The sequence below is a fragment of the Ornithorhynchus anatinus genome, chromosome X1 (genome assembly GCF_004115215.2).
Source record: "Ornithorhynchus anatinus isolate Pmale09 chromosome X1, mOrnAna1.pri.v4, whole genome shotgun sequence".
In the NCBI taxonomy this organism is placed as follows: domain Eukaryota; kingdom Metazoa; phylum Chordata; class Mammalia; order Monotremata; family Ornithorhynchidae; genus Ornithorhynchus; species Ornithorhynchus anatinus.
This window is the reverse complement of record NC_041749.1, coordinates 58,317,926-58,345,767: the sequence shown is the minus strand read 5'-3', so window position 1 is coordinate 58,345,767 and position 27,842 is coordinate 58,317,926. Positions and strand designations below refer to the sequence as shown.

The following is a 27,842-nucleotide window of genomic DNA, read 5'->3' as shown; positions in this document are numbered from 1 at the left end:
GTTCTCCTTTCCCCTCAGACAGTGAGCCCCACGTGGGACAGGGACTGTGTCTAATTTGATTATCTTGTATCTATCCCAGTGCTTAGAACAGTGCTTGACACAAAATAGGAGCTCAAAAACCCAATTATTAGTTTGAGAGGAAAAAAGAGTACAAAGTGGGGTATAGTGGGAGAAGTGAGTAGATAGGTAGGGGTTGGAAAAAGCTGATTGAGTGACTGCAAGAGTTTCTCCTTGATGAGTGGAGTGGGAAATTGAAGGCTTTTAAGATTCAGAGAGATGTGTGCAGAACAGTATTTTAGGAAAATAATCTGGGCAGCAAAGTGGAGAATAAAAATAGTAATAATAATAGTAATGTTTCTTAAATGCTTAATATGTGCCAAGCACTGTCCTGAGTGCCAGGTAGATACACGATAATTAATCCTATATGGGCTCACAGTCTAAATAGGAAGGACAATGGGTATTAAATCCCCATTTTGCAGATAAAGGAATGGGGGCACAGCATTCTGGCCTAGTGAATAGAGTGTGGGCCTGGGAATCAGAAGGACCTGGGTTCTAATTCTGACTCTCCCATTTGTCTGCTGTGTGACCTTGGGCAAGTCACTTGACTTTTCTATTCCTCATTTACCTCATCTGTAAAATGGGGGTTAAGGCAGGGAAGCCCATGTGGGACAGGGACTGGGTCCAACCTGAAAACTTTGTATCTACCCCAGTGCTTAGTACAATGCCTGGCACATAGTAAGAGCTTAATAAATATCATAAAAAAACCAACAGAGAACCCAAGGGCCTTGTCCAAAGTCACATAGCAGGTATGTGGTGGAGCTGGGATTAGAACCCAGGTCCTCTGACTCCTAGGCCTTTGCTCTTTCCACTTGGCCATGCTGCTTTGAGAAGGGAGAGACTGGAGGCAGGGAGCTCAGCAAGGAAGCTGATGCAGTAGTCAAGTCAGGGTATTACAAGTGGCTGTTGCTAGATGCTGGCGATATGGATGAAAAGGAAAGGGCAGATTCTGGAAATTTGGTGAAGGTAAAACTGACAAGATTTGGCAACAGACTGAAAATGTTGTCATAAATAGTGCCATAAATAATAAATAGGAGGTGGAAGTTGAAGCCATGGGAGCAGTAGAGCTCACTAATAAAGATAACAGTAGAAATTGTGGTATTTGTAAGTGCTTACTCTGTGTCAAGCACTGTACTAAGCACTGGGGCAGTTATTACATAAGGAGATTAGACACAGTCCCAGTCCTGACCATGCTCACAGTCTAAGGATCTGAGTCTAAATTGAAAAGAGAAGGGTACTCCGAACAAAGCTTTGTTGGACACCCATAGTTTCGGGAGGAGGAGCCAGATTGAGCCAATAGATTGAGATGGAACAGTTGGAGAGGAAAACCAGGAAAAAACTGTGTCAGAAAAAAAAAAGTCTGATAGCATTTCCAGGAGATGGGAATGATCCACAGTGTCAAAAACCAGCCAAAAGGTCAAGGACATTGGGATGAGATAAAGGCCATTAGAATTGGCAAGAAGGAGTCATTGATGACCTTGGATTGACCAAATTGTAGGAATCAAGAAGGAAGTTGGAAAACAGGAAGTGGAAGCCGTGGTTGTATACAACCCATTTGAGGAGTTTGGACATGAATGGGAGGAGGGAGATGGAACAGTAGCTGATGGGACCCAGGGAAGACTTTTTTTTTTAACAGCTGGCGAGCTGCCAGTGTGTGTGAATGCACAGGGGAAGAAAACTTCAGAGAGTATGTGGTTAAAGGTGGTGGTCAGCAAGGGAAGAAGAATGGGCATGGGATATTTTTGAAGGATGGGGTTGGAAATGAAGGGCTAGGAGGTCAGTTGGAAGACAGCTGAGAAGGATGAGAGACTGGAAGGGGATGGGAGGGTGTGGTATGGGGAAGTTCACACCTGATGGTTTGGATTTTTGTCAACATAGTAGTTAGCAAGATCATGAGAGGCAAAAGAGAGGGGAGAGAGAACTAGTAGTTTCAGGAGAGAGTAGAAGGGCTGGAGTAGTTGGTGGAGACAGTGAGTCTAGGAGGCTGAGGAATGAGAAGTGATATTCCTGAGCAAGAGAGCAGAGTGATAGCAAGTAATGATAAATTTGAAGAGGCCAATGTTGGCCTGCTGCCTGGGTTTCCACCAACGGCACTCTGTGACAAGAAGCAGAAAAAGTGTATTGGGAAGGTGATTCAAGGCTGGAGATTAGTGAGTGCTGTGAGATCAATGGAGGGATGGGAGGTTGAGGAAGTTGAGTTATCAGAGAGGGTGATGTTGAGGGTGTAAATTTGTGCATTAAGAGAAGGAAAGTTGAGTAATGTGTCCAAACGGGCCACAGTGACCCAAGATAAGTTGAAAGGAATCAAAAGTCTCTATGGAGATTTAGAACAGATTTGCAGGGAGAGGTTATGTGAGAGAGAAAGCAAGTTAGGCAGTTGTTTTCAGAGAGTGGAATTTCAGGGTTGGTGAGGTTAGAAATGATATTCAGTAACTGGTTAGGATAAGAGACAGCATGTATCCAATTTGAGTGGGTGAGGTGGGGTGGAGCAAGAAATCTGTGGAGTTCAGAAGTGATGGGTGGGGGTTATTAGGAATATTGTGGGACACCAATTCATCACTATCTAGATTACACTTCCAAGTCTTCCAGCTCAATGCTGCGAGCAAATTTCTTCAAACAAGAACTCAATCAGTGGTATTTATTATGTCCTCTGGGAAGAGCACTGTACTAAGCACTTGAAACATTGAATCGTTAAGCTGAATACAAGGAATTCTTCAAAATCCGCTTATTCACTATAAAATGTTCAGTTGAATTAAGTGTATGAGTTTGCAATCATGAATCACCTTGTAAGAACTGTGAGTTAAGGAAGAGAACTTCCTTTGGCTCAAAGGCCCGTCCACTGTGAGGATAAACTACTCTCTTCCTATAAGCCCCGACTACTTTTACAGTATTATGTATCGATTGTTCCATGCACATGCAGAAGCAAAATAGCTTTAATAGACACTTATGAGGCTCTTACAGAACTTGGAATACTTGATAGGGACCTGCTCTGGGCCCACCAACTCTCTGAGGTTTGTCACTAAGGCCAGTTTCAAAACTGCCAGGCTTCATTGGTATTTTTAGTCATCACTTATGTCATTCTTCTTATTAATTCCTCTTGGGGATATATTTGTTTAAAGGTTCCTCCACATTAAGAGAATTTTGAGCTTTATTTTGAAACACTGACTTGACTGAAAACTCCAATTTTTTTTACCCTTTGCCCCTCTTGTCTTTCTGTCAGCATGGTGATTTTCTTTGTATTCTGCTGTTGCAATATTTATGATTATATTTTTCTATGACTACTCAGTGGTAAGAAAGAGTCATGTGGAAATGCTTCCATAAAGTCAGAGGACGAACAGTGGTTTGTAATTAAAAGTTCCAAGTAGAAAATTGTGGCACATAAAAAATCTCCAGTTCCAGATTTTTCCAATTTTCAACTGCTGCTGCCCCACCACCGCATTGACAGGGCACCCTGAAGTGGTTGTCCTTTTGCTTCCCATCTGAAGCTGTCCAATTGTAATACAACAGAGGAGGAAGGCAATCTCACTGAATAAGCCCACGTAACTGGGAAAGTATCAAACTTCTGCTCAGGCCATTCAGCAGTGCCAGAAGTAAGCCAGCCTGGAACTCGGCTTTGGTATAAGGATAAAGTCCCTAAGCAGCCACTGGAGTTTGAAAAAAATTGTTCTGCAATGGTGGAGCCAGCCCCTTTGGCCGGAAGGAGGGACAGTGGTAATTCATGTCAGGAGAAATATCCATGTGTTCTGAGTTTTGATCATCTCAAATCTGGTCTGCTCCCCTGCCAATATTGTAAAAACAGTTGGAGCTTTAAGTCGTTGGGCAAGCTGCAGTTCTGTTGCAGGTTATTTTTATGGGAAGAAATGATTTCTGATAATAGCAATGTGTAGGGTTTCTAACAAATGATTTTATAGCAACGATATTGCGCTTTTCATTGCTGCATGTGGGTGTTTATATACATACACATAGACACAATAGATTATGATTCTTAGTATCTTCATTCTGTGAATAGTCATTGGTTTTCATTTTCCCTAATTTTTTTGGGCTTCAGTGTAATAGCACTTTTGTTGAAATGTCTTCACAACAGTAAATCGAAATGCACTTGTAAGACATGTCTCAGATTACATGTTACGGATTCTTATGGAGTATCTTAACCCCTTAAAATGTAAGTTCATGGGAAGATGCATTTTGCTACAATATGAAGTTTTAAAATAACACACTACCTGCAAGTTTCTGACTTCTTCCTTCCCCTTCCCAAATCTGAAACACCTGAAGCTTCCATAGAAGAAAGGTTTTCAATGTATGAAAGTATATTCATCAATTGCTTAGCACTTCTAGAACCCCAGCTACTGTATGGTATGTATTGACTGCCTACTGAATGCAATGCACTCCCTATGATTTGTCAAGAGTTGAAATCTGGCCATGAAAGTACTGTGACAGAAATGATTCTTTCCTTTGTCTCTGCCTTTTCTTCTCACTTTTGAGGATGTCAGCTTCTGAAGCCTCTATACTCTAATCCTGAATTGAAAGATTTTTTGAAAACTTTGCTTTGTTAGCAGTAGTATTTAATGAGCTCCTACTGTGGGCAGGGCATCATACTAGCTCTTGGGAAATAATAATGTTGGTATTTGTTAAGCGCTTACTATGTGCCGAGCACTGTTCTAAGCACTGGGGTAGACACAGGGGAATCAGGTTGTCCCACGTGGGGCTCACAGTCTTAATCCTCATTTTACAGATGAGGTAACTGAGGCACCGAGAAGTTAAGTGACTTGCCCAAAGTCACACAGCTGACAAGTGGCCGAGCCGGGATTCAAACCCATGACCTCTGACTCCCAAGCCCGTGCTCCTTCCACTGAGCCATGCTGCTTCTCTACAATAGAAGTGGAAACCATGGGTCCTGCCCTTGGTTTCAATCCAATGAGGGAATCAGACAGACACAAAGTGTTTACATATAGTGGAAGCAGGAGAAAAAACAGATAACCTGGTAATAGCAAGAGTGTAGCCAAATAAATAGATTAGGGAAAAAATATAAATTAGAGTGCCTAAATTGGTAGATACATTCATAAGTGCTTAAGTGGCCATTAGGGTGAGGCAGCCTAGGGTGATTGAAATTAATTAGAGAAAGCCGCCTGAAGGAGGGGGGTTTTCAGAAGGGTTTTGAAAAGGAAAGAGTTGTGGCTTGACATATTTGAAGTGGAGAGGGAGTTCCAGAAAAAGGGCAAGGGCATAGAGGCAGGCAAGTTAAGACTCAGGCTCAGGAAGAAGGTTAGCTTGGAAGGACAAAAGTGTGTGAACTAGGGCGAAGGACATGAGGAGAGCTAATGGCATCATTTCTGTTATATATAACATACGGGTGGTTGCTGATGCCATTTGAGTGGGTGAGCTCCATGAGATAGTGATTTTGTAACAATAAGAATAAATGAACCTTATGAGACCCTCACTGTTGAGAGGCAGATGAAGCAGAGGAAGATTAGCCAGAGGAAGAATGAGAATCAGGTGACTACTGTGTCTGTGAGGATTAGGCATGGTCATTAGACTTGGTTAGAGGAGGTCATTGGAGGCTGTTATGAGTTTGGTTTCAGTGTAATGAAGGGGACAAAAGTCAGATTGAGGGGAGTGAAGAAGAAAGTTGGTTTAAGGGAAGGCAGTGGCCCATTGAAGGAGTTCGGACTCATTATTATTATAGTATTTGTTAAGCACTTACTATGTGCGAGGCACTGTACTAAGCTCGGGGTAGATACAAGGTAATCGGGTTGGACACAGTCCTTATCTAATGTGGGGCTCACAATCTCAATCCCCTTTTTACAAATGAGGTAACTGGGGCACAGAGAAGTAAAGTGACTTGCCCAAGGTCACACAGCAGGTAAGTGGTGGAGCTGGGATTAGAACTCATGACCTTCTGACTCCCAGGCTTGTGCCCTGTCCACTACGCCATGCTGCTTCTCTAATACATTATACCTGCCCTCAAGGTGCTTACAATATAGTGGAGCACGTAAAATAATTTAGAGATAGAACAAAAAAGGAAAATGGATATTTAGATGAGTGCTTAAGTGTGCACTCCAGATGGGTATGAATATAAAAACTGCGTGGTTGGTGTAGAACATTGGGGTGGTAGTTAGGGGGTTAAAACCAGGGCAGTGGATATTAATTGAGGAAAGCCTCCTCAAGGAGTTGTGATTTCAGAAAGGCTTTAAAGGTCGGGGGATAGTTGTGGTCTAGTCGATACAAAGGAGAAGGGATTTCTAGACAGGAGGAAGGTGGTAAGTAAGGGTTGAGAGTATAAGATGGGGTGTGGTTGAAGAAGAGATCCTTCTAGACTGTGAGCCCATTGTTGGGTAGGGATTGTCTCTATCTGTTACCGAATTGTACTTTCCAAGTGCTTAGTACAGTACTCTGCACACAGTAAGTGCTCAATAAATATGATTGAATGCATGAATAAATAATAAGAGGTAGAGACTGTTCAGACATCTTAAAAGTCAATGGTCAGGATTTCTGTTTGAGAAGAGGAATGGGTAACCCTTGAAGGTTTTTGAGGTGTTGGTAGAGATGTGTGCAGAATCATGTATAATTCAGGCAGCAGAGTGAAGTATAGCCTGGTGAGGGAAGAGACTGGAGGCAGGGAGACCTGTGAAAGGCTGATGCAATACTCAAGTGAGAAGTGAGATTTAGTGTCAAACACCTAGAGAGTAAAGGTACCTAGAAGAAGGTTCTGAATATCATCATTATAGCCCTTTTAGAAAAAAGAGCCCTGTCTAAAAGGTACTGTTTGATAGATAGCCATTAAGATTGTGGTCATAGTTATCTGATGCCACCAAGACAAGTTAGGTAAAAGTAATCTAGAGATTAAAGAGTTTCTTGCAGCAAAGCAATCAATCTGTGATCCTGTCAAAACTGATGCCTTTAGAAACCTGAGTTGGGGACATATAGATCCAATTAAGGAACCTGTCCTTGCAGTGGTAGGATGTCAAGGCTGTAGAGAACCAGTACTATATAAATCCGAGGATTTTAAGTAATGAATTTCCTTGTGGGTAGGTAACAGTTCTACCAACTCTATATATTGTACTAGAGAACCAGCATGGCCTAGTGGATATAGCATGGGCCTGGAAGTCAGAAGGTCATATGTTCTAATCCCGGGTCCCCCACTTGTCTGCTGTGTGACCTTAGGCAAGTCTCTTCATTTCTCTGTGCCTCAGTTACCTCATCTGTAAAAATAGGGATTAAGACTGAGCCTGTTGTGGGACAGGGACTGTGTCCCACCTGATTTACTTGTATTCCCCTCCCCCCCAGTGCTTAGTACAGTACCTGGCACATAGTAAGTGCTTAACAAATGCCACAATTATTATTATTATGTGCTTAGTACAGTGCTCTCTGTGCAGGTAAAGTGCACAATACTTAATATAAATTGATAAATTTTATCTTAGAATGGTATTTATTAAGCACTTATTAGGTACCAGGCATTGCACTAAGCACTAGGTTAGCTACACGATGAGGTGCTACAAAATTTGGAGAGCCAGTCAATACCCAAAGACTGTCTTATTGCCAACTTGTGGATGTCCTCACCAAGAGATCATGAAGTATGATTTAAGGTCTTACATCGTGACCTACTTAAGGTGGAGGTTTGCCACTCAAATGTCTGTGGGTATTTTATCTTAACAAATGGAACATAGAGAAAATGCCACAGGACTTCAAAGTTGCCAGTCATGAACATTCTCCAGAAGAAAGGTGAGAGAGCTGACTGCAGAAGCTATTAATCAATCAAATTTATTGAGCACACATTTATAGTGTGCAGAGAACTATACTAAGAGCTTGGGAGAGTAAAATATAGCAGAGTTGGTAGACACATTCCCAAAGGCCTCTCTCACTGCTGGCAAGATCCTAGCTATAAACAGTGTTAAAAAGATCTGTTAAAAGAATACAAAAAACTGTTCCAAGAATCACACTGTGGCTTAGATACAATGAACTATAGCTGGCTGACTTGAACCTTGCTGTATGTCAAATACAGAAGAGGTTTAGGAACCACCACCAAGCTGTTACTCTGCAAATGTAGACCTTGCAGAAGCATTGGATGCCAATCAACAGTATTAATTCAGTGCTTACTGTGTGCAGAGCACTGTACTAATTTGCTCCTCATAATACCAGTAGACCTGAGATCTAGCCATTGACCAGAAATGTCAAACTTGGAAATGCTTTGTCTGACTCTTCATCACCAACAGAGTAGAACGTGGTGGTGTAAAAGGTCTGGTTTATTTGAACTATCCAGACAATCTGGGAGCGAGTTAATTTGGAAAGTCTTCCAAATCAACATAGTACTGGCATCATTGGAAATTCTTGAGAAAGTCATCCAGGAACTGCTAATTGCAGAGTGATGCACACATACAGGAAGGCAGGAAGTCAAGGGAGTTCCAAGGCCTGAGTTAGGGTATGGGCCAGGGAATCAGCAGTGAGATACACAAGATTGAGGTACAGGGAATGAGTTGATGTTAGAGGAGCAGAGTGAGTGGACTGGGTTGTAGTAGGAAATCAGTGAAATAAGATAGGAGGGGGTGAGCTGATTGAGCACTTTTAAGTTGATGCTAAGGAGTTGTTGTTTGGTGAGGTGATAGATAGGGAACCACTGGCGGTTCATAGGAGTTGGGGGAGAAAAGGATTGAATATATCTTTTAGAAAGATGACCTGGGCAGCAAAGGTAAGTGAGGAGAAGTGAAGTGAGGTGGAGTGACGAGAAATAGGAGGCAGGGAGATAAGAAAGGAGGCTGATGCGGTAGTCACGGCAGGACATGAAAAGTTCTTGGATCAGTGTAATTAGCAGTTTAGACGGAGAGGAAAGGATGAATTTTAGTGATATTGTGAAAGTTGGAACTGAGAGGATTTGGGTGACAGATTGGAAATGTGGGTGGAATGAGACATATGAGTTGGGGATAATACTCTGCACATAGTAAGCACTCAGTAAGTACCACTGATTGATAATGCCGAGGTTACGGGCTTTGTGAGATACGGAGGATAGTGGTGTTGTCTACAGTGCTGGGAAAGAAAAGGGGAGGAAAGGGTTTTGGGGGGAAGATGAGGAGTTCTGTTTTGGAGATGTTTAATTGAGGTGTCAGTGGATCATCCATGTAGAGATTGCAGAGAAGGAGAGAGGTCAGGTCTGGAGATTTAGATTTGGGAATCATCTAACTAGAGATGGTGATTGAAGCTGTGCGAGCAAATGAGTTCCCTGAGGGAATGGGTATAAATGAAGAATAGAAGGGGGCCTGGAGCCGAGTCTTGAGGGCCTCCAACAGGCAGCGGAGGAGCCTGCATAAGATACTGAGAATGTGCCACCAGAGAGGTTGGAGAAGAAACGAGAGAGGACAATGTTGTGAAGCAAGTTGTCAAAGGCAGCTGAGAGGTTGAGGAAGATTAGGATGGAGTAGCAGAATTAGTAAGAAGTCATTGGTGACGTTAGAGCAGTTTCCATGGAGTGAAGGGGCACTGCAAAACCTAGATTGGAGGTGGCCAAGGAGAGGGAGTGGAGGCAGTGGGTGTGATAATTTGCTCAAGGAGTTAGGAAAGAAATGGTAGGACAGAGTTGGGGTGATAACTGGAGGAAGTCACGGAGTCAAGGAAGGGGTTTTGTTTTCAGGATAAGGGATGCATGAGCATGTTAGAAACAGTGGGAAAAGCCACTGTAAGTGAGTGGTTGAAGATGGTGGTAAGGGAGAGGGCAAGTGTTTTTTTACAAGATGTGAAGGGATGGGGTTGGAGAGTTGCAGGTAGAAGGGGTGAATTTTCAGAGGAGGTGCGAGGTCTTCTCTTGATGTACCACTGGAAAAGATAGGAAAGTTGTTTGCATCAGGGTCTCTTCAAGCAGAAGCTTTGGGAAGATCTTGACACTAAGATAAAACATAGAAAACAGAACTAAGCTCTGAAAGTAACAAAACTATGGCAAAAGATAGTCTTTATGTGTTCTCTGCATGGAAGGTACAATCAGTTTTCTCAGCCACATTTGCTCATTAGCAAAATTCTGACAGTAGTGGTATCTTGAGCACAAATACGTATGTATAGAAATGTGTACTTGCAGACCCAAGTCCAGAAAGACAGAGGCTGGCCAGCTTGGAGAAAGAACGGCAAAGAGGGAGAGATGAAGACAGAGATGGGAAAGAAGGGAGAAAGGAGAAAGCAAAGTAGGAAAGAGAAATATGAGGTAAAGATAAAATACCAATAAACAAAAATGGTAAAGGGTCTTAATACATAAGGCATATAGGGTAACCTCCCCACTTCTACTATAACAAATGGTTGAGTCATATTACATTCATCCCATTCACAGCCATCAAATGTTGCATATTCAATATTCCAAAATGTGAGTGAACTAATCATCAAATCCTAGTCCTAATTCACCCCCAACTGTAGTCAAAACCATTTTACTAACCCCAGTATTTTTAGTGAGTTTTTTGGTGGTTGAATTCTAATTTTTGATGTTAAAAAAATACTTGTTGATGCTCGACCATTAATTTTCCAGTTTTTAATTATTTGTCATCATATAGCTTCACATAAAGCAAACCTTAAGAAACCTTTAAATCAAAGTTTACCAAAGCAGGTAAGTATAGAAGTAAACCTACTGTTATTCAAAACACTCCAATACCACTTTTTAAAAAATGTTTTAACAAATAACCTGTTTTTTCCAGAGTGAATAAAAGAAAGTTCCTTAGCTGCAATCTTCCAAATTTTGAGAGAACGTCTTATTCTGTGGTGTTGCTTATCTTTTCCCTGTGGGATATTGTAATCTAATGAACTGAAATTCCTCATTGTTTCTGGAAAGCATTCATTCAATAGCATGAAAACGTAATACATCTAATATAGGATGTCCATTTGAGCCATTTCTCATTTTCTGTGCTCTGAGATTTAGGCATGTGTCTATATACCCTAATGTATAAAGAAGGACAATTATAAAAACTTGAACTGTAAATCCTTATATTGAAACCAAGTTTGCTCAGGTTATTATTGATTTTGAAGGTGTGGTCCTGGGCCTCAAACTCCTGGTATTAAGATTTGTGATATGTCCTTTAGCATTCAGATAGAGGGTGACTGAGGATATTTTTTGTGATGTTTAAGAATATTATTACATCAAGACCAGGAAAAAGAAGGTAAGTAAGATAATTACTCTAAGTAATTGAATTAAAGTTGCAAAAATTCAGGAAGCAATGTATAAATTGGCACATTTCTTGGTAATTCCTTAATCATATTTTTCTACCTGCTTTGCTGGTTAGATAATGTATGGCAAATGTTAGGCTAAAAATTACTTGTAGTAATTTTTTTAAGTAATGAATTTTTACTTTGTCCTTTTTAATCAACATGAATATACTTTTTTAATTGAAAGAAAAAAGAGTTTAAAAATGGTCACCAGGGACTCTTTTAATACTATTTTAATAGAAAATATTTTATACTTCAGTGAAATATTTGGCTGTAACTAAATTATGAATCAAGAATGCATCCAGATTTATCTTGCATTTAAATACCTGAACTAAAATGTCATTGATAATGTCTTGTAAATAAAAAAGAGTTTACACAGGCACACGATAAAGAACAAACATTAGTTTATGAGGTTGTGAAAATGCTAGATGACAGTATGTGAACTTCGTTGTCTTTGAGATATCAAACATTTAAAGTTTTTACATTTAAATTAGTTAAATAAAGATTCCATTTATATCTTGTTATAAAGTAGCTTGCACAAGCCCATATAAAAAGGACAACATTAGTTTACAATTGTCAAAATGTAAAAGGTAGTGCATTAATTTAAATGAAATGTCAAATTAAACTACTTTTTTTCATTTTAAACATTTTGAGTTTTTACATTTTTATTTGTTTAACCCCTCCGGTGTTTCTAATATCTTCTGTAGAGTGAAAGGGCTCCCTCTTGTGACTATTTTATAAACTATTTTTCTTTCCATTATTTGAAAAAAGTGTACTCATTTTTATTAAAAGGATAAAATACAATATCCAATTATTACCTATATTTGTTCATTACCTGTATCTTTTTCTTCTAAGGAATGTATTGTTTCCAATAAATGAATAACCTGATTTGTGAAAGCAGAGCTTCTTTGATGTTTTTAATATGAAAAATCATTCTCTTTTTTCCATTTTTCACACTCGTATACCAGACTACTGTAGGAAAAAAAAATTTCAAATTTTGAAATTAATTAGATTGTTCTAGTTAACAAAAGATAGATAAGAGCAAACATATCTAATTTTGTGCAAGAGAAAACCTAATATTAAATGGGGTTGCTTTGGGTTTGTTATTCTGCATTATCTGCAAGTGATCCAGAAACATTCCAACAGTTCTTTTCTACTGTGTTACAGTTGCCTGTGTCAGGTAATTTGATTGATCTTTATGGCAACCAAAGCATGCCACCTCCAGGCCTAACAATCAGCAACTCTTGTCCAGCCAATCTTCCCAACATTAAAAGGGAACTCACAGGTAAACACTTTTAGAATTGATTCCATTGACATTAGGTATATTTACAAATTAATTTGCTATTCTTTGCACATCTCTTGATAGCTCTTTTCCAAACTGGGCTCTCACCATCTCTTTAATGATTGGTTTCTTCGTATTTTCAATAAAACTTCTGAGTGATCTTTTAAAAATTGGAATGAGTTTTGTAGAAGGTTGAACTCCAGAAAGCTAAAAACTTTTAAATAATTTACAAATGTTGTGTTACATTGAGTCATCCCAGTTTTATTTTAAAGCAAAACAGATAAATTGCTATTGTGGCATCTTGAAGTATTGGTGAATTGTTTGTCATTGTTTAGTAATGCTTATGGCTTATTGAAACACCATATATTTTGGAAGGAGTCAATTCTTCAAAATACTGGAGAAAAACTTAGAACCACTTTCTACAGTTTTTGAAGTTTGAAGGGAAAACAATGGTACTTATTAAGTGCTTACTATATGCCAGTCACTGTACTAAGCACTAGGGTAGATAAAAACAAATCAGGTTGGACATAGACCATGTCCCTCAGGGGGCTCACAATCTTAATCCTCATTTTATAGATGAGGTAACTGAGGCCCAGAGAAGTGAAATGACTTGCCCGAGGTCACACAGCAGGCAAGTGGCAGTGCAGGGACTAGAACCCAGGCCCTTCTGACTCCCAGGCCCATACTCCATCCACTAGGCAGCTTCAGGAAGGACTTTTTCAAGCCTTTTTCCATTTTCTCCTTGTAAAAAGTTCCTGTTTCTTCACATGCTAAAGGGACTAGATAGCTAAGTGAAAATGTGATGGAATGTTCAGAAATATTTGTTGTGACTAGGTATATAAAAATTCTTGAAACCATAGTAACAGTAAAGATAAAAATTATATATGAGAAAGCTACAGAAAAGTATAAAATTCTGTGTCCTCAGGCCAGCATTCATATGGGCTAGGAAAAAAGAAATACTGTCATACTGTTTAAAAACTAAACAATGCCCAATTAAGTAATCAACAAGGGCACTTCATACATATCAAAAATTTAAATTCAGTCATTAACAAAATTATTGATCCTGAAAATCTGAATCAGGACTAGGGCTAGTGTGTAGGATTAGGATGAGGATTCTTTAAATACCTGATTAATAATTGCTTTAGTAATGGGCTATCATACCTTTTTAAATACTGACTATAGAAAAGAGGAAATACTTGAAAAATACCTGTTTTGCATAAGGTTGCATAATTTTTTTTTGTTATCTCAGTGCTAATTTAGCAGTAACCACTGCCACTCCTCTCTCTCCTTCCTGCTACTTTACATTCTCTGGTTTGCAATCTGATTTTCCCAACCCGGCTGAGGCTCCAGGGCAGAGGCAGAGATGGATCAGTGCAGGAAGATGGGTGTGGGGGCAATGACAGCTTGGGAGAGGACTGCTGTCCCCCATCACACTTCAAATCTGTCACGATCTCTGTCCTTGCTGCTTTGGGTGGGGCAGGGAAGGAGGGCTGCAAACCAATGAATGGGAAGTGGTGGAGGGGAGACAGTAGCTGCTGCTTAGGTTAGAAATTAGGTTAGGTGAAAGAAAGAACCAAACCATTGAACCACACAACACAGTTCAGCACAAAGTGGGCATTGGGGTACCAGGGTACAGGTACCAGGGTAGGAGAGGATATAGTAGGAGAGTGAACAGGGATCAAGTCTACTAATTCTGTTGTATTGTGCTCTCCCAAGCACTTAGTACAATTCTCTGCACCTGGTAAGCACTCAATAAATATAATCATATTTATATTTATATTATATATTATATTATTTATATTATGATTGAGGAAGGGGGCGATTCCTAACCTAGTGCAGAAGCACATCATGAACAGCATTCTTTTCTGAACAGCACAGGGAGAGTCAATCAATGGTATTTATTCAACGCTTACATTTAGCATTGTACAAAGAAGAGCATTGTATTAGCGTTTGGGAGAGTACAGTGCAACTGAGTTGGTAGACAGGTTCCCTGCCCACAAAAAGTTTAGAGCCTAGAGGGAAATGCATATATTAAAATAAATGATAGATGTGTACATAAGTGCTGTGGCACTGAGAGTGGGTAAATATCGGGTGCCTAAAGAGTACAGGTCCAAGTGCATAAGGGATACAGAAGGGAGAGAAAATACGGGAAATGAGGGCTTAGTCAGGGAAACCCTTTTGGAGGAGATGTGATGTTAATAAGGCTTTGAAGGTGGGCAAAGTAATCATTTGTGTGATATGAAGGGGGAGGAAGTTCCTTGCCAGAAGGAGGAGGTAGGGGAGATGTCGGAGGTGAGATAAATGAGAACCAGGTACAGTGACTGAGTTGGCGTTAGCAGAGCAAAGTGAGCAGATGGTGGGTTGTAGTGGGAAATCAGCAAGGTAAGATGGGTGGTGGGGGAGCAAGCTGATTGAGTGCTTTGAAGTCAATGGTAAGGAGTTTCTGTTTGATGTGGAGGTGGATAGACAACCACTGGAGGTTCTTGAGGAGTGGGGAAACATGGCCTGAATGTTTTTGTATAGTGATCTGGGCAGCAGTGTGAAGTACAGACTGGAGTGTAAAGAGACAGGAGGCAGGGAGGTCAGTGAAGAGACAGGAGGCAGGGAGGTCAGTGAAGAGGCTGATGCCCAAATGTCAAGGTGGGTTATAATTGCTTGGATCAGTGTAGTAGCAGTTTGGATGGAGAGGAAAGGACAGATTTTAGCGATGCTTTGAAGGTTGAATGAACAGGATTCGGTGACATTGAATATGATAATGATGGTGGTGGTACTAAGCGCTTATTATATGTCAAGCACTGTTCTAGGCACTGGGGTAGATACAAGGTTATCAGCTTGGACACAGTCCCTGTCCCACATGGGGCTCACACTCTTAATCCCCATTTTACAAATGAGGTAACTGAGACCCAGAGAAGTTAAGTGATTTGCCCAAGATCACACAGCAGAAAAGTGGTAGAATCAGAATTACAACCCAGGTCTTTTTGACCCCCAGGCCAGTGCTCTAGCCCCTAGACCACGCTGCTTGTCTTTGTGGGTTGAATGAGAGAGGAAATGAGTTGAGAAAAATGCGAAGGTTTTGGGCTTGTGAGACAGGGAGGATGTCTGCAGTGATGGAAAACTTTGGAGGGGACAGGGTTTGGGTTGGGAGATGAGTTTTGTTTTGAATATGTTAAGTCTGAGGTGTCAGTGGGACATTCAAGTAGAGATGTATTGAAAAGGCCAAGAGGAAATACAAGACTGCAGAAAAGGAGAGAGATCAGGTCTGGAGCTGTAGATTTGGGAGTCATCTGCCTAGATATGGTAGTTGAAGCCGTGGGAGCAAATGGATTCCCTGATGGAGAGGGTGTAGATGGAGAATAGAAGGGGACCCGGAACTGAGCCTTAAGGAACCCCCACAGTTAGAGGGTGGGAGGCAGAGGAGGAGCCAGAGAAAGATACTTAGAATAAGCAACCAGAGAGACAGGAGAAGTCAGTGTCAGTGAAGCCAAGGTTAGTAAATAATATGTCCCATAGAAAGGCATGGTCTACACTATCACAGGCAGCTGAGAGGCTGAGGAAGATTAGCATGGAGTAGAGGTCATTGGGTTTGGCAAGAAGGAGATCCTTGGTGGGAAGCTAATTGGAGGGGGTCAAGGAGAGAATTGGAGGAAAGGGAGTGAAGGCAGCAGGTGTAGATAACTCATTCAAGGAGTTTGGAGAGGAATGGTAGAAGGGAGATGGGGTGATAACTGGAGGGAGCCATAGGGTCAAGGGGTTTTTTTGTTTTTGATTTTTAGGATGGGGGCGTCACTGAGCTGTTGGGTAACTGTCATTTTAGGGTTAAGTTTAGGGTATTGAATCTCTTGTGTTTTGTTATAATATTCTTAAATGGATTTTCTTTTCAGCATTGGTGACGGAAACATTAATGTTAATGCTGTGCTTTGAATTGCTGTAACGCGGATTAAAGAGTAGTTTAATGTTGTTTCACATAGCAGTATATAACACACAAAAAAATTTCACGTTATTTTTCCACATGTTCTGGAGCAGGTCCTGATTTATAAAATATGTATGTATGGAAAAACATCCCATGATACAGCTATTCACGATGCAGCCACATTTTCAGGGAACATAACCATGCTGTATCATGGGCCATACCCATATTTCCTAAAGTATTAATTCTATTATTGATAACTGTGAACACTAAAGTCCCAATAATCTTTTTGTTGTTTTATTGTGGCAAGCACATCTGTAGTATTCCTTGATTTTAAAAAATATTATCACATTATCGTTATGCCAGTGAACTACTAATGGAAGTTTAATTCTTTCATTGATTTCTTTATTTTTGAAAATAATTGCATTATATTCATTTTGCTTCAATTCATATTTAAAGAGATATTTTTGCTTGATTTTCAAGTCAGAGAAGGTGCCTTATGTTAAGAAAATGAAGAAAGGTTTTGCAATTCGCTTTGTCATGTGCCTTGAATCTTACCAAATTCTAATTGTATCATTCACGTGCACAGCGTGTATTTTTCCTACAGAATCAGAAGCAAGGGCATTGGCTAAAGAAAGACAAAAAAAGGACAATCACAACTTAAGTAAGCTGACTTTGTTCATTTTATAAATAGAGGCACTGATAGTAAAGTATATCAGAATTGTAAGTTTTGTGAAAGAAAATCAGTGATTTCAGAAGCATAGATGTAATGTTTAAAAATACAAATGCTGTAAAACAAGCTGGAAATAGACTACATTTCTTCACATTTTTACAGTTTCTCTTTACTCCATATTTTGTCTTATATCCCTGTTTTGTTTTTTTTTATGGCATTTGTTAAGTGCTTACTCTGTGTCAAACACTGTTATAAGCACTGGAGTAGGTACAAGTTAAGTAGATCGGACACAGTCCCTGCCCCACATGAGGCTCACAATCTTAGAAGGAGGGAGAACAGGTATCCCCATTTTACAGTTGAGGAAGCTGAGACACAGGGAACTTAAGTGACTTGCCCAAGGTCACACAAAAAGCAATTAGCAGAACCCAGGTCCTTCTGACTCCCAGGTCTTTGCTATCCCCACTAGGCCACACTTCTTCCCTGTTAGCACCACGATGAATAACAAATTAATTTTCTTGTATTATATGGGCTTTTACATAGGGTGAGGGGATGTAACAGAGATTGTCATCCAAATCGTAGGGGTGTGAAACCCAGGAAGATTTCAATAGGAAGACTAGGATTTCCTCTCTGGAAACTTTGAAGAAAAGAATAAGATGGTTATCTTCAAGTACACTCTTACCTAGAGCATGGATCTGGATTGGATTATCCTGTGATATTTCTTCCAGTCCTAAGGTGTAATTATGAAATTTCACTCTAGTAACTACAGAGTTAATTGAACAATACAGTATTTATGTTTTTATAATAACTGCAGATCAATTGTCCCAAGCTTTGCCATGTTAATTGCCTTTATCTCTTCTTTAATTAGAATAAAGTAAATGGAAAATTAAGTTTATTATATTCTAGAGGAAACATTCCAGTAGTAGGTTGGTTGAGCAATACTGTAACATAATCATCTTCAAACCAGAAGGATAGTTGTATATATTATATATGTATATATCAATCAAGACTCAATTTAAATAAATCTATGATACTAAATTTAAATTTGCTGAAAATAGTATGCACTTTTGAATTAGTTAAAGGCTGAAGTAAATGCTGAACTAGGTACATATTCAGAGTGTACATAAAATTGTAAACTTCAGCTTAAATTTAATGTTTACACGGTTTTTTTGAAGTTTGGTGTATTTTGTAGAAAGTCACTAAGACTTTTGGCTCAGTGTGTTGGCATGTTCAAGGCATTATTTCCCAATAATGGTATTATTACTGGGCCTTTCCAGAGACTTTGCCCCTTAAAGATATGTGCTAAAGAATATGTAGTATGTGATTGATTGATTTTTTTTATATTTTCTCAAAGTCGAACGAAGGCGAAGATTTAATATCAATGATCGTATTAAGGAGCTAGGCACTTTGATACCCAAGTCAAATGACCCGTAAGTACAACTGTATATTAATATGTGGTACATACTTTTCTAATTATATTCAGTATTTCCCAAATAGTAACCATTTTTAAATAGTTTTGAGTGAAAACCTTTCTTTGTTAAACTCAAAATAGTATTTTCCCCCTTTGGTTTAATCTACATGGTTGTTACATTCACACAAGTCTCATCATAGTTTCATCTAGCATGAGTTTATTGTGTTTTTCTATTTAAGGGAGCCTCTTCCCCATGTAATGTGCTGACTTGTAGGGAGGTTCAGATAGAAAAGAGAGATTCTGGATGATAACAAAGGCCTTGCTACCTAATGGAGATCCAGAAGGATTGTAGGCTGCCTTTTTATTATTTTATTATTTGATTCATTATTCGATTATTTTAAAAATGCCTTTACATTGTTCATTACCCCAGAACTGTAGAGATTTCAATCATTAATTAAGTAAGAGCTTTACTTACATGCTCCCGAACCTGGATATCATCCATAGTCCCTGATGAACAGATACATCATAACTGGAAATCAGACAAGTTTGTATTCATGAACAGAGAAAAGGTCAAGTTAGTAAAATACATTCCTTAGAAGCAAGACTACAAATTGGTTTTGTTTAAACTGTGCATGCATGTGGGCGCACACACACACACACACACATTTTCAAAATCATATTCTAACACCATTAATAATTGCTGCCCAATCAAATTAGTCTTTTACTTCATGTTTTACCATTGAAAAAAATTGTAGTGATAAATACCCGCTTGGGTAGCTACAGCTTGAACAAATAGGAAAACAGTCAAATTTTGTTCCATTTTTATCTGTTTGAATCTCACCTACTTGGAGTGAGCTAGGAAAGTATATATTTTAATAACATCTGTCTATATATGAAATTATCCTTTCACTATGACCTTTTAACTACTTAAGAAAATACCAAGTTGAAATCAAGAACTTCTCACATATGAAATTTGATATATATGTTATTGTTCATGAATTGGTAACAAAGTAAAATAAAGCCATTATCCAGTGTAAGATGTCATCTAATGAATGTCCAAACAAAATGTACATTTTCATTGTTTTGCTTACCAATTTTAAGTCTAGTAATTTTGAAACGTGATACATACCAATTCTCAGTTCTGCAGTACAATTTTATAATGCCAAGGGGCTATGACCTTCATTTCCTACAGTCAATCTTGCATGATAGTTGAAATTGAATTCCCATTTTCCTCTTCTTTATCAGTCTTCACATTTTAGCATATTCTTTTAACTTTAGCATGTGAACATCTTTAGTGAAGTATTATAAAACTAGGCAGTTGTGTTAAAAAGACAGAATTTGCATATCTTCTCATTTCTACCCTGTAATGGAATGTTTACATATTTTAAAGGATGAATGGCAGATTACTATTTTGTTCAACAGTATTTTAAAATGAAATTTTCTGCATTATATTTGAGGCTAGTATGCAGTATATTGATGAGACAGCAGCCTAAACAAAAATGGGAGTAGATGGACTATGAGTAGTTTCCTCTTCCAACTTTGAACCAGCACTTTCCCTTTCTCAACCTTGACTTACCCCTTCTACAACGGATAGCTAATATTCACTGGATATTTGTTCTCCAGCTTCTGAGGTTTCTCTCTTCCAAGATGTTTTGCTGTGTAAAGCAATCAAGCCCTAGGGATTGACATCAGAAAATTCAGTGAATACCTTGATATTTATTTTAAATTTGGAGAACCAGTGGATTCTTAAGAGCCCCAAAGCTATGAAGTTCAACTATTTTGGGATTATTGCCATCATCATGAAAGAAGAGAGGCTTTGAATATGATTTTTTTCCTCCTTCTCCATCTGTATCTGTCAAATTGCAGTCGATCATAGGTGTTTGCAAAGGGCCCAACTCTTAGGGGGGGAGGGAGAAGAGAGGGGTGATCACTCATGGGGAGTGAGAGGGTTGGGTACCATGAGGGTGAATTCAGTAATTTTACCCCAAAGCCTTTTGAGTGGGGCAGCTACCCCTCACCCTTAGAAGTCAGAAAGGGGCCAGAGTTCTCCACCAGCAGAATGCAACCCCTAGCATGATCTTGGCACATGTGAGGTTCCCTTTACATCCTCACTGGGTTGAGGGGCCAGGCCAGTGACCCTTTGCGCCACCAGCCATGGAACCAAGGAGGCTTATCTAGTGGTGATGGCAGTGGGTGGGTGACAGCAGCATCAGGCCAAAAAGAGGAAATCCCTGTGGGATATAAACAGCCTCCTCAGCAGCTCTGCATGGCTCTTCCTCAGGGGCTCTGGAGCCAGGGATGAGAGGACATCCCTGACCCCACAGCCCAGTGAGGACAAGAGAAGTGGTGGTGGCAGAGGAGGAGGAGAAAGTACAGCAGGGAAAGTAAGTTCTTTCATCGTGCCTACTGTGTGCAGAGCATGCTACGAGGCATTTGTGAGAGTACAATAACAGTGTCCTCTTGTCTTCCTCTCATTTCTGTCCTCTTTTCCGTTCGTCCTCTACTCCTTCCTTGCCTTCTCCCTTTCCTCTCCTCTCTTCCTCCCCTCCTCCTTTTCCATATCCTTGTCTCTCTCACCCTTTTTCCCCTCCCTGCTCCCTCAAACCCCAACCCCCATTGCAGTGCTCCAGCTTGACCCCATGCTCCAAATGACAAGTTGTCACCTCTGGGTACCTGTGACTTAATTTACTGGCAGTGCCCACAATGCCTATAAAGACTGCTTTTCCTAGACAGGATAAGAATGAACACTAAGGTGAATCAGTAATCACCATATAACTTGAGAATTAGGGGGTTTGGGAAAACTTGAGGGGCACTAAGCAGTGCGACGTTTCAACTGTGCATCTTTCCACATGGCAAATAATTGCCCATTACTTTAGGCCAATTCTCCACACTGTGGAGCTTCATTGCTTCCGTGGCTTCAAGGGGGTTGCCCCACTCCCCTTTCTGCATGCATTCATGGAAATATATTATTTTTCCAATAGTATTTCCTATAATACTTGCTGATCGCTAGTGAATCTCGATGGTAATTATATCTGCTCCCTTATTCTTGAGCTCCCAAAGGTCTTTTTGTATTCTTTCTTATTACAGCGACATGCGCTGGAATAAAGGAACTATTCTAAAAGCATCTGTGGATTATATCCGAAAACTACAGCGAGAGCAGCAACGCACAAAGGAACTTGAGAATAGACAAAAGAAACTAGAACATGCTAACAGACATCTTTTACTCAGAATACAGGTATGCAGAACTTTTTTGAGTGAAATTAACTCTACCATAAATAATTTCTCTCTAAATTACTTTTAATTTCTTATTTCCCTTTATTTTGAAACTTGTTTTCTAGCTTCCTTAATGTCACAGTCACTTGCTCTCCTGTTCAGGTCAAAGCATTCTGGGGCAGCCTTTGTTTGAGAACAGCATTTAGTTATATAGTTGAGAAGCAGCATGGCCTAATGGAAGAAGCATGGGCCCGGAAGTCCGAGGGCCTGGGTTCTAATCCTGGTTCTGCCACTTGCTTGCTGTGTGACCTTGGGCAAGTTGCTCAACTTATCTGTGGCTCAGTATCCCCAACTGTAACATGGGGAGTCTCCTTCCTACTTAGAATGTGAGCCAATGTGGGAGAAGGACTCTGTCCGATCTGATTATCGTGTATTTACCCCAGCGCTTAGAACAGTGCTTGAAACATAGCACTTAACAAGTACCATAATAGTTATTAAGGTGACTTAATCAATCAGTCATATTTATTGAATGCTTACTGTGTGCAGAGCACTGAACTAAGTGCTTGGGAAAGTACAATAGAACATAATTAGTTATATTACGATAAAGGTGCTTAGGGACTTTTGGATGACCCTGTACCGAGAATGGTATTTCAGAAGGTCTGTGAGAGAACACAGATGGTTGTTGGGGCTGGAGAGGAAAACACAACCTACTATGTCAACACAGCAAGAATGGTAGCTGGTCCTTAGAAAATCATGGGCATGTATCAGGAGGTTTGGGTCAACCAAAATACAGCTGGGCAGATTGCTGGCCTGGGGAAGCATAGGGACCAGCAAGAGATCTGGTCTTCCCCTTGGTTCTTTACCAGCCCATCAGGGAAGCTAGGGAAGCCCAATGGGTTCCCCTTCCCCATCCTTTTCCCTCCCCCTTATCATTTGATGGGGCCTGTTGGCTTATTCAACTGGTATAGGGGTTCTGGTTTTTACTCCTTCACGGGTTCATTGAGAGGTATCATGTGAGTTAATCTACCTGGAGCTGATGGTGGAATATTCTAGGTAAAAAGTACTGAATAAAGTTTTAATTGCTGACAGAAAAGTAGTCATTCATTTGAAGTCCAGTGGAAATCGTGCTATCAAGCAATAAAGGTAAATGAAAGTGGAATTGGAAACAGAGCAAAGAGGCTGAGAGAGTTTTCTTATATGACCACTTGAAACCATTTAGCACTTGTTCGTGCCCCTGGAAACATTATGGTATCATGCTGTAATGAGTTCTGACAGTTCTCACTTTACCAAATGATTTAGCAAATAAGATAATTGTTTATTCAGCTGATAAACAGATATTTTTAATTAAGCAGTAAAGGATTGTTGAAAGAAGGCTGTCCTTTTCATAAAGGGTTTTTTTAACCATTTGATGAGCAGGGGCATTAGATCCCATCAGCATGTACATTGGGCACAGGGGAGGTGTATAAGTGAGCACATATTTTCATATTGAAACTAGGGGCTTCCCTTCATTTTCATGCTGCATGCAGACATTTTGCAGAAGAAAGAGCATATTACCTTACCATCAGTGTAATTTCTATTTTCCTAAACAGTCTGAGGCTGCAGAAATGATTCCTGGAAAGGCCTGGTTTTCTAGATTGTATTAAGGATCATACAGATACTTGTGTAACCATCTCATTTCAGGCTCTTCCTATCTCATACTCATATTTCAGTTAGGAAAATAGAAGACAGACCATGACAAATGATAGGGCACTAGATGAAAACTAATTTTCAAGGAACATTTGGGTAGTTGGTTTGTCTTCTAATTGGGTGTCAATTTTCTATTATTGTTGTAATTTGATCACATCATGAATGCAGATGGACCTGCCCTACAAAGGAATAAATCCATTTAGAGTCCCAAAGCAGAAGGCATGCAAATTCTCAGAAGTCACTAACAAGGGACATACTGTATATCGGTCCTTTAAACTGAAGGCACTGTTAGTGCCTTTGGGAGGGGTGGGTGGGTGGTAGGGGAGACTGGAAAAGCCCTGTCTAGCAGAGAGAGAAAAGGAAACAATTGCTTTGTGGGAAATGTGACTGAAGAGAACAAAGGTGTTTGAAGGCGTAGCCAGACTTTTAATCTTGGGGACAACTGTAGTTGTACAAGATGAGGGACATGAAAGAAGTGGAACTTTTTAGCTTGGATATTTTTTCACTTAATTTCTCATTTTAATTTTCTGTTTAGGAACTCGAGATGCAAGCTCGAGCACATGGACTTCCCCTCATTCCATCTACGGGCCTTTGTTCTCCAGATTTGGTAAATCGTGTCATCAAGCAAGAACCGATTCTTGAAAACTGCAACCAAGAAGTCTTACAGCACCACCCAGACCTGACGTGCACTACAACCCTTGATCTTACTGATGGTACCATCACTTTCAGTAGTAATTTAGGGAATGGGACTGAAAGTACCACTGGCTATAGTGTCCCCACAAAAATGGGCTCCAAATTGGAAGACATCTTGATGGATGATACTCTCTCCCCTGTGGGGGTAACCGATCCTCTCCTCTCATCCGTGTCTCCTGGAGCTTCTAAAACAAGTAGCCGGAGAAGCAGCATGAGCATGGAGGATGCTGATCATGCTTGTTAGCAGAAAATATCTGACCGGCTCTCTCATAAACTGCTTAATTTCTTGATCAGTAGTTTGAATAATTTACCTTTGGCAGTTTTTGGGATAATTTCCCTTTAATACAAAGCTCATCATGCTTCATCAATAGCCCAGTATATACTTTTTTTTATTTTTTAAAAGGACGTGTACATTCTCTTTGACAACTACAAATGCCTCCAAAGTATTGTACAACACACGTACAGTATCTGTGAACTGGATTCATCAACTTTTGAATTCTTACCGTAACTATTCAGAGAAATATTATTTTGAATCAAAATCACAGTCAATTTTTATTCAAGTGAAACTTTGTTTGAAGCCTACTTTGACATATAAAGCCTAATGAAAGAATGTAAAGCAACCAAAAAAACCCTATCCCATATTGTAAACCTGTTGATTTACTAGTGCTGCCTTAAAGATACACCTTTCATCCAGCATTAAATTTTGTCTTTACATTACAGAGTATTTTAAGAAATGCTACCACACTCTCAAAGCGCAACCACTTTTATGCAATATTTATCAAGGAAGAGAATGCTAGTTCTAGAGTGCGTGAGAGGAAGTGAGAGACCAAGAGGCCATCAAAACAAAGAATGCCTCTTGATGATCTCATTTTTCAAATTCTCTGTATTCATGTATTTTTTTCTTAAATGAGTGTAGTGTTTTTGTCCTCCTTCACTTTTTCATAAAAATCTTTTATTTTGGAAAGGGAATAGCAAATTTCAAAGTCAAATATCAAGGAAACCTGAAAGGGTTCCCCTCTCCCTACATTTTCAGACCAGAAAAAGTGATGCTTTTCTAAACTGGGCATATTTCTAATTGGCCTTACTACTTTTGTTTTGAAATTGTGTTTTATCGTTCATTTGATTTTTATGGATTCTGTATCAATTTTTTCTTTTCAATATCTTTGTATTCATTGGTAAGACCATGCATTGTAAAATACCAACAGATTTCAACATTTTTGAAACACGAGTGGGTTATGCATTCTTTGTAAACACATGAAGGAAGCTTTTATGCGAGGTCATGTGTTTAAAGAGAGAGAGAGATTTGCCAATTTTTTGTATATTACACTCGGAAATATTTTTAAAAACATTTAAGGTCTAGTATAAATAGATTAGTTAAAACAAGGCTTTACATAGGAAAAAAATAAACTTAGATATTTATTTTTAGTGATACAAAATGGTAACATTCTTGAAAATGGATAGTTATAGAGTTAATATGCCTATAATAGTAATTTAAATTGGGGTTTATTTCAGCAATCTTGCTGGGTTGTTTTTTTTTAAAAAGAGAGATGAATTACTATAGCGGCAAATAACTGTTACTTGATAACAATGTTAATTTTAACATACAACAATGTTGTAAAAGTAGTTTCAGTGCATTATCTACTCAAGTGTAGTCCTATGCAATAACAGTAGTTTTACTTGTATTATATCAAGAATAGATGTTTTACAAAGATGACATATGGTGTTATGAGCCAGACTGTTGAATGGAATTTCTCAATAGCAGCCTACAATTGAATTGCAAGTGGCAGGAAAGCATATCTCATTCAGAATGAAGTGCCTTAAATTTTAGTAGTAGTCTACTTCGGACTAGCACTGACTGAAGTGTGGCATACGAGAAAGTTTGGGGTGGTATTTATAGTCAATAAGAGTGTAGCATGGTGCCTATGTAGACATAAGAGCTTCCAATTTTCCTTGAAATATTTTTAATATTAAATATATTTTAGTGATTGAGTGCCAACTTCTCTGACTTGGATCAGGAAACCATGTTTAGGATGGTTGAAAATGTTTAAAGATCAATATGGAATTCATGATGAAAGATGGGAGAAAGAAGTGCCAGGAGTGTGAGTGAATAATTCAAAGGAAAAATCAACTCTGCATCTTTCATGTGTGCATTGGGCTCTGGAAATCCTTGGAAACATTGATGATGCTATCAATTTCATAGCTTTATGACTTGAGGGGATAAGGGGACAAAAAAACTCCCATTCTTTCAATCCTCTTAATTGTATAGCTCTTTCATTAGCTAGTTATGCAATTCTGCACTTCTGCTTGAACAACTAATTGTACCTTAGGTGTACATTGATACAATCATAGCACTGTCACTATTTTTCATATTCATAGGGATTGAGGAAAAAAAGAGGTCAGAGATTACGATGTTATGACTAGGCCTGTTTTTCTTAGCCAATTTGGGGAATGTTTTTTATGGAGGTTAGAGCGGAGCCAGCCAGGGTTTGGCTGAGTGGGACTGCATGTGCAGACCAGCACTAAGCAATGCATTTGAACAGTTAATTTATAGACCATAAGGCATTCTGCGCCACATCCCTGCCTCCTATAGCTCGCACCTAAGCAGCCAGTCCCCCGCCTCCACTGACTTCTTGTTTCTAGAGGATACTGGGGCTGGGAAGAAAATGAGCTCAGGAGAAAGCAGCAAAAGAATATGGTGGCTTTATTCCCTGTGCCAAATTTGAGCATGGAGGAGTATGACTGTGAACAGATAAGTCAGCAGTTGTTAAGTCTTGGGGAAGTGTATTTGTGTGCTAACAGGAGCCAAAGACAGCCCTTGGCGATTGGGGCCTGGAGCCTCAGACTGAAGTGACTTGGTGGTCTAAATGCCAAAATTGTTTGGTCTCTTCTGTGTCAGTTGAAAAGGTAATGGAAATACCAAACATTCAGATTCCGTCAAAATGGTGCAGCCAACATGATTTTGTATAATGTGATGAAGTTTTTTCTGATTGTTTTGAGACTCTAAAGCAATAATAATGCTGCAACAAATTAGAATAAACAGGAAGTTTAAAAGAGACAAAGTGAAGCACAAAATAATGCACTTGCATTGATATTTTTGACAGGAAAAATGCACTTGGGATAAGTTGATATTGATAATAGTATGAAAATTATATTTCTTGAAAAAGTGACAAATTACTGTTTCTTGCTATGATGCTTGGTACTGTAATGTTGTTGATATTCACCTGCTGTTGACTGCAGCAATAATTTATGTATGGTCCATAGCACTGTATATTATGGATCAATATTAATGTATCCAATGAAATAATTGAACTGTCATTCTTGATAGATTGATTAAAGCATTTGGTTTTCCACATATTTAGTAGTGGCCAATTGTGTTAATAACAGTTTTGAACGTATTTAAGCGTATCATAAATGTAGTTCACATTTTCTTCAGCTGTAATGAGTGACAAATTGCATAACAATTTTTAAAACAATACCAGTAAGTGATTTTTAGTCTTAAATGCCACTCTAAAATGTTGCCTTTGTTTTAAACATTTTCAGTTACTTTAACTTGCAATCACATGGGCTGTAATTATGCAGTTTTTCTAAATTTAGGAAAATGCAAAGCTCTAGTAATATCAAGTGATCATTTTCGTTTCCAGAATGTAATTAAAAATGTCGCTTCCATTTAATGCAACTTTTTTTGAAGCAGAAGAATTGTCAGCTTTGCCTTGTATATCTAGGGGAAAAAAATAGACTTTTAAAATCCAAGTTTATA

The 27,842-nt window shown here is 39.3% G+C and overlaps 1 protein-coding gene across 7 annotated transcripts in view; it reads left to right on the top strand.

Moving 5' to 3' along the window:
* Nucleotides 1-27,439, top strand: part of MITF (melanocyte inducing transcription factor) — a 265,387-nt gene extending 237,948 nt beyond the window's left edge. For 6 of the 7 annotated variants that reach the window (XM_029051215.2, XM_029051212.2, XM_029051207.2 and 3 more), the window contains 5 exons: nucleotides 12,391-12,508; nucleotides 17,002-17,076; nucleotides 18,437-18,512; nucleotides 21,581-21,728; nucleotides 23,928-27,439. In XM_029051215.2, the coding sequence (XP_028907048.1) occupies nucleotides 12,391-12,508; nucleotides 17,002-17,076; nucleotides 18,437-18,512; nucleotides 21,581-21,728; nucleotides 23,928-24,329 (819 nt within the window). In that variant the 3' untranslated portion in view covers nucleotides 24,330-27,439. The remainder of the gene's footprint in view (nucleotides 1-12,390; nucleotides 12,509-17,001; nucleotides 17,077-18,436; nucleotides 18,513-21,580; nucleotides 21,729-23,927) is intronic. The other variant, XM_029051209.2, reaches the window with a different exon arrangement.
* Nucleotides 27,440-27,842: the final 403 nt, after the last annotated feature.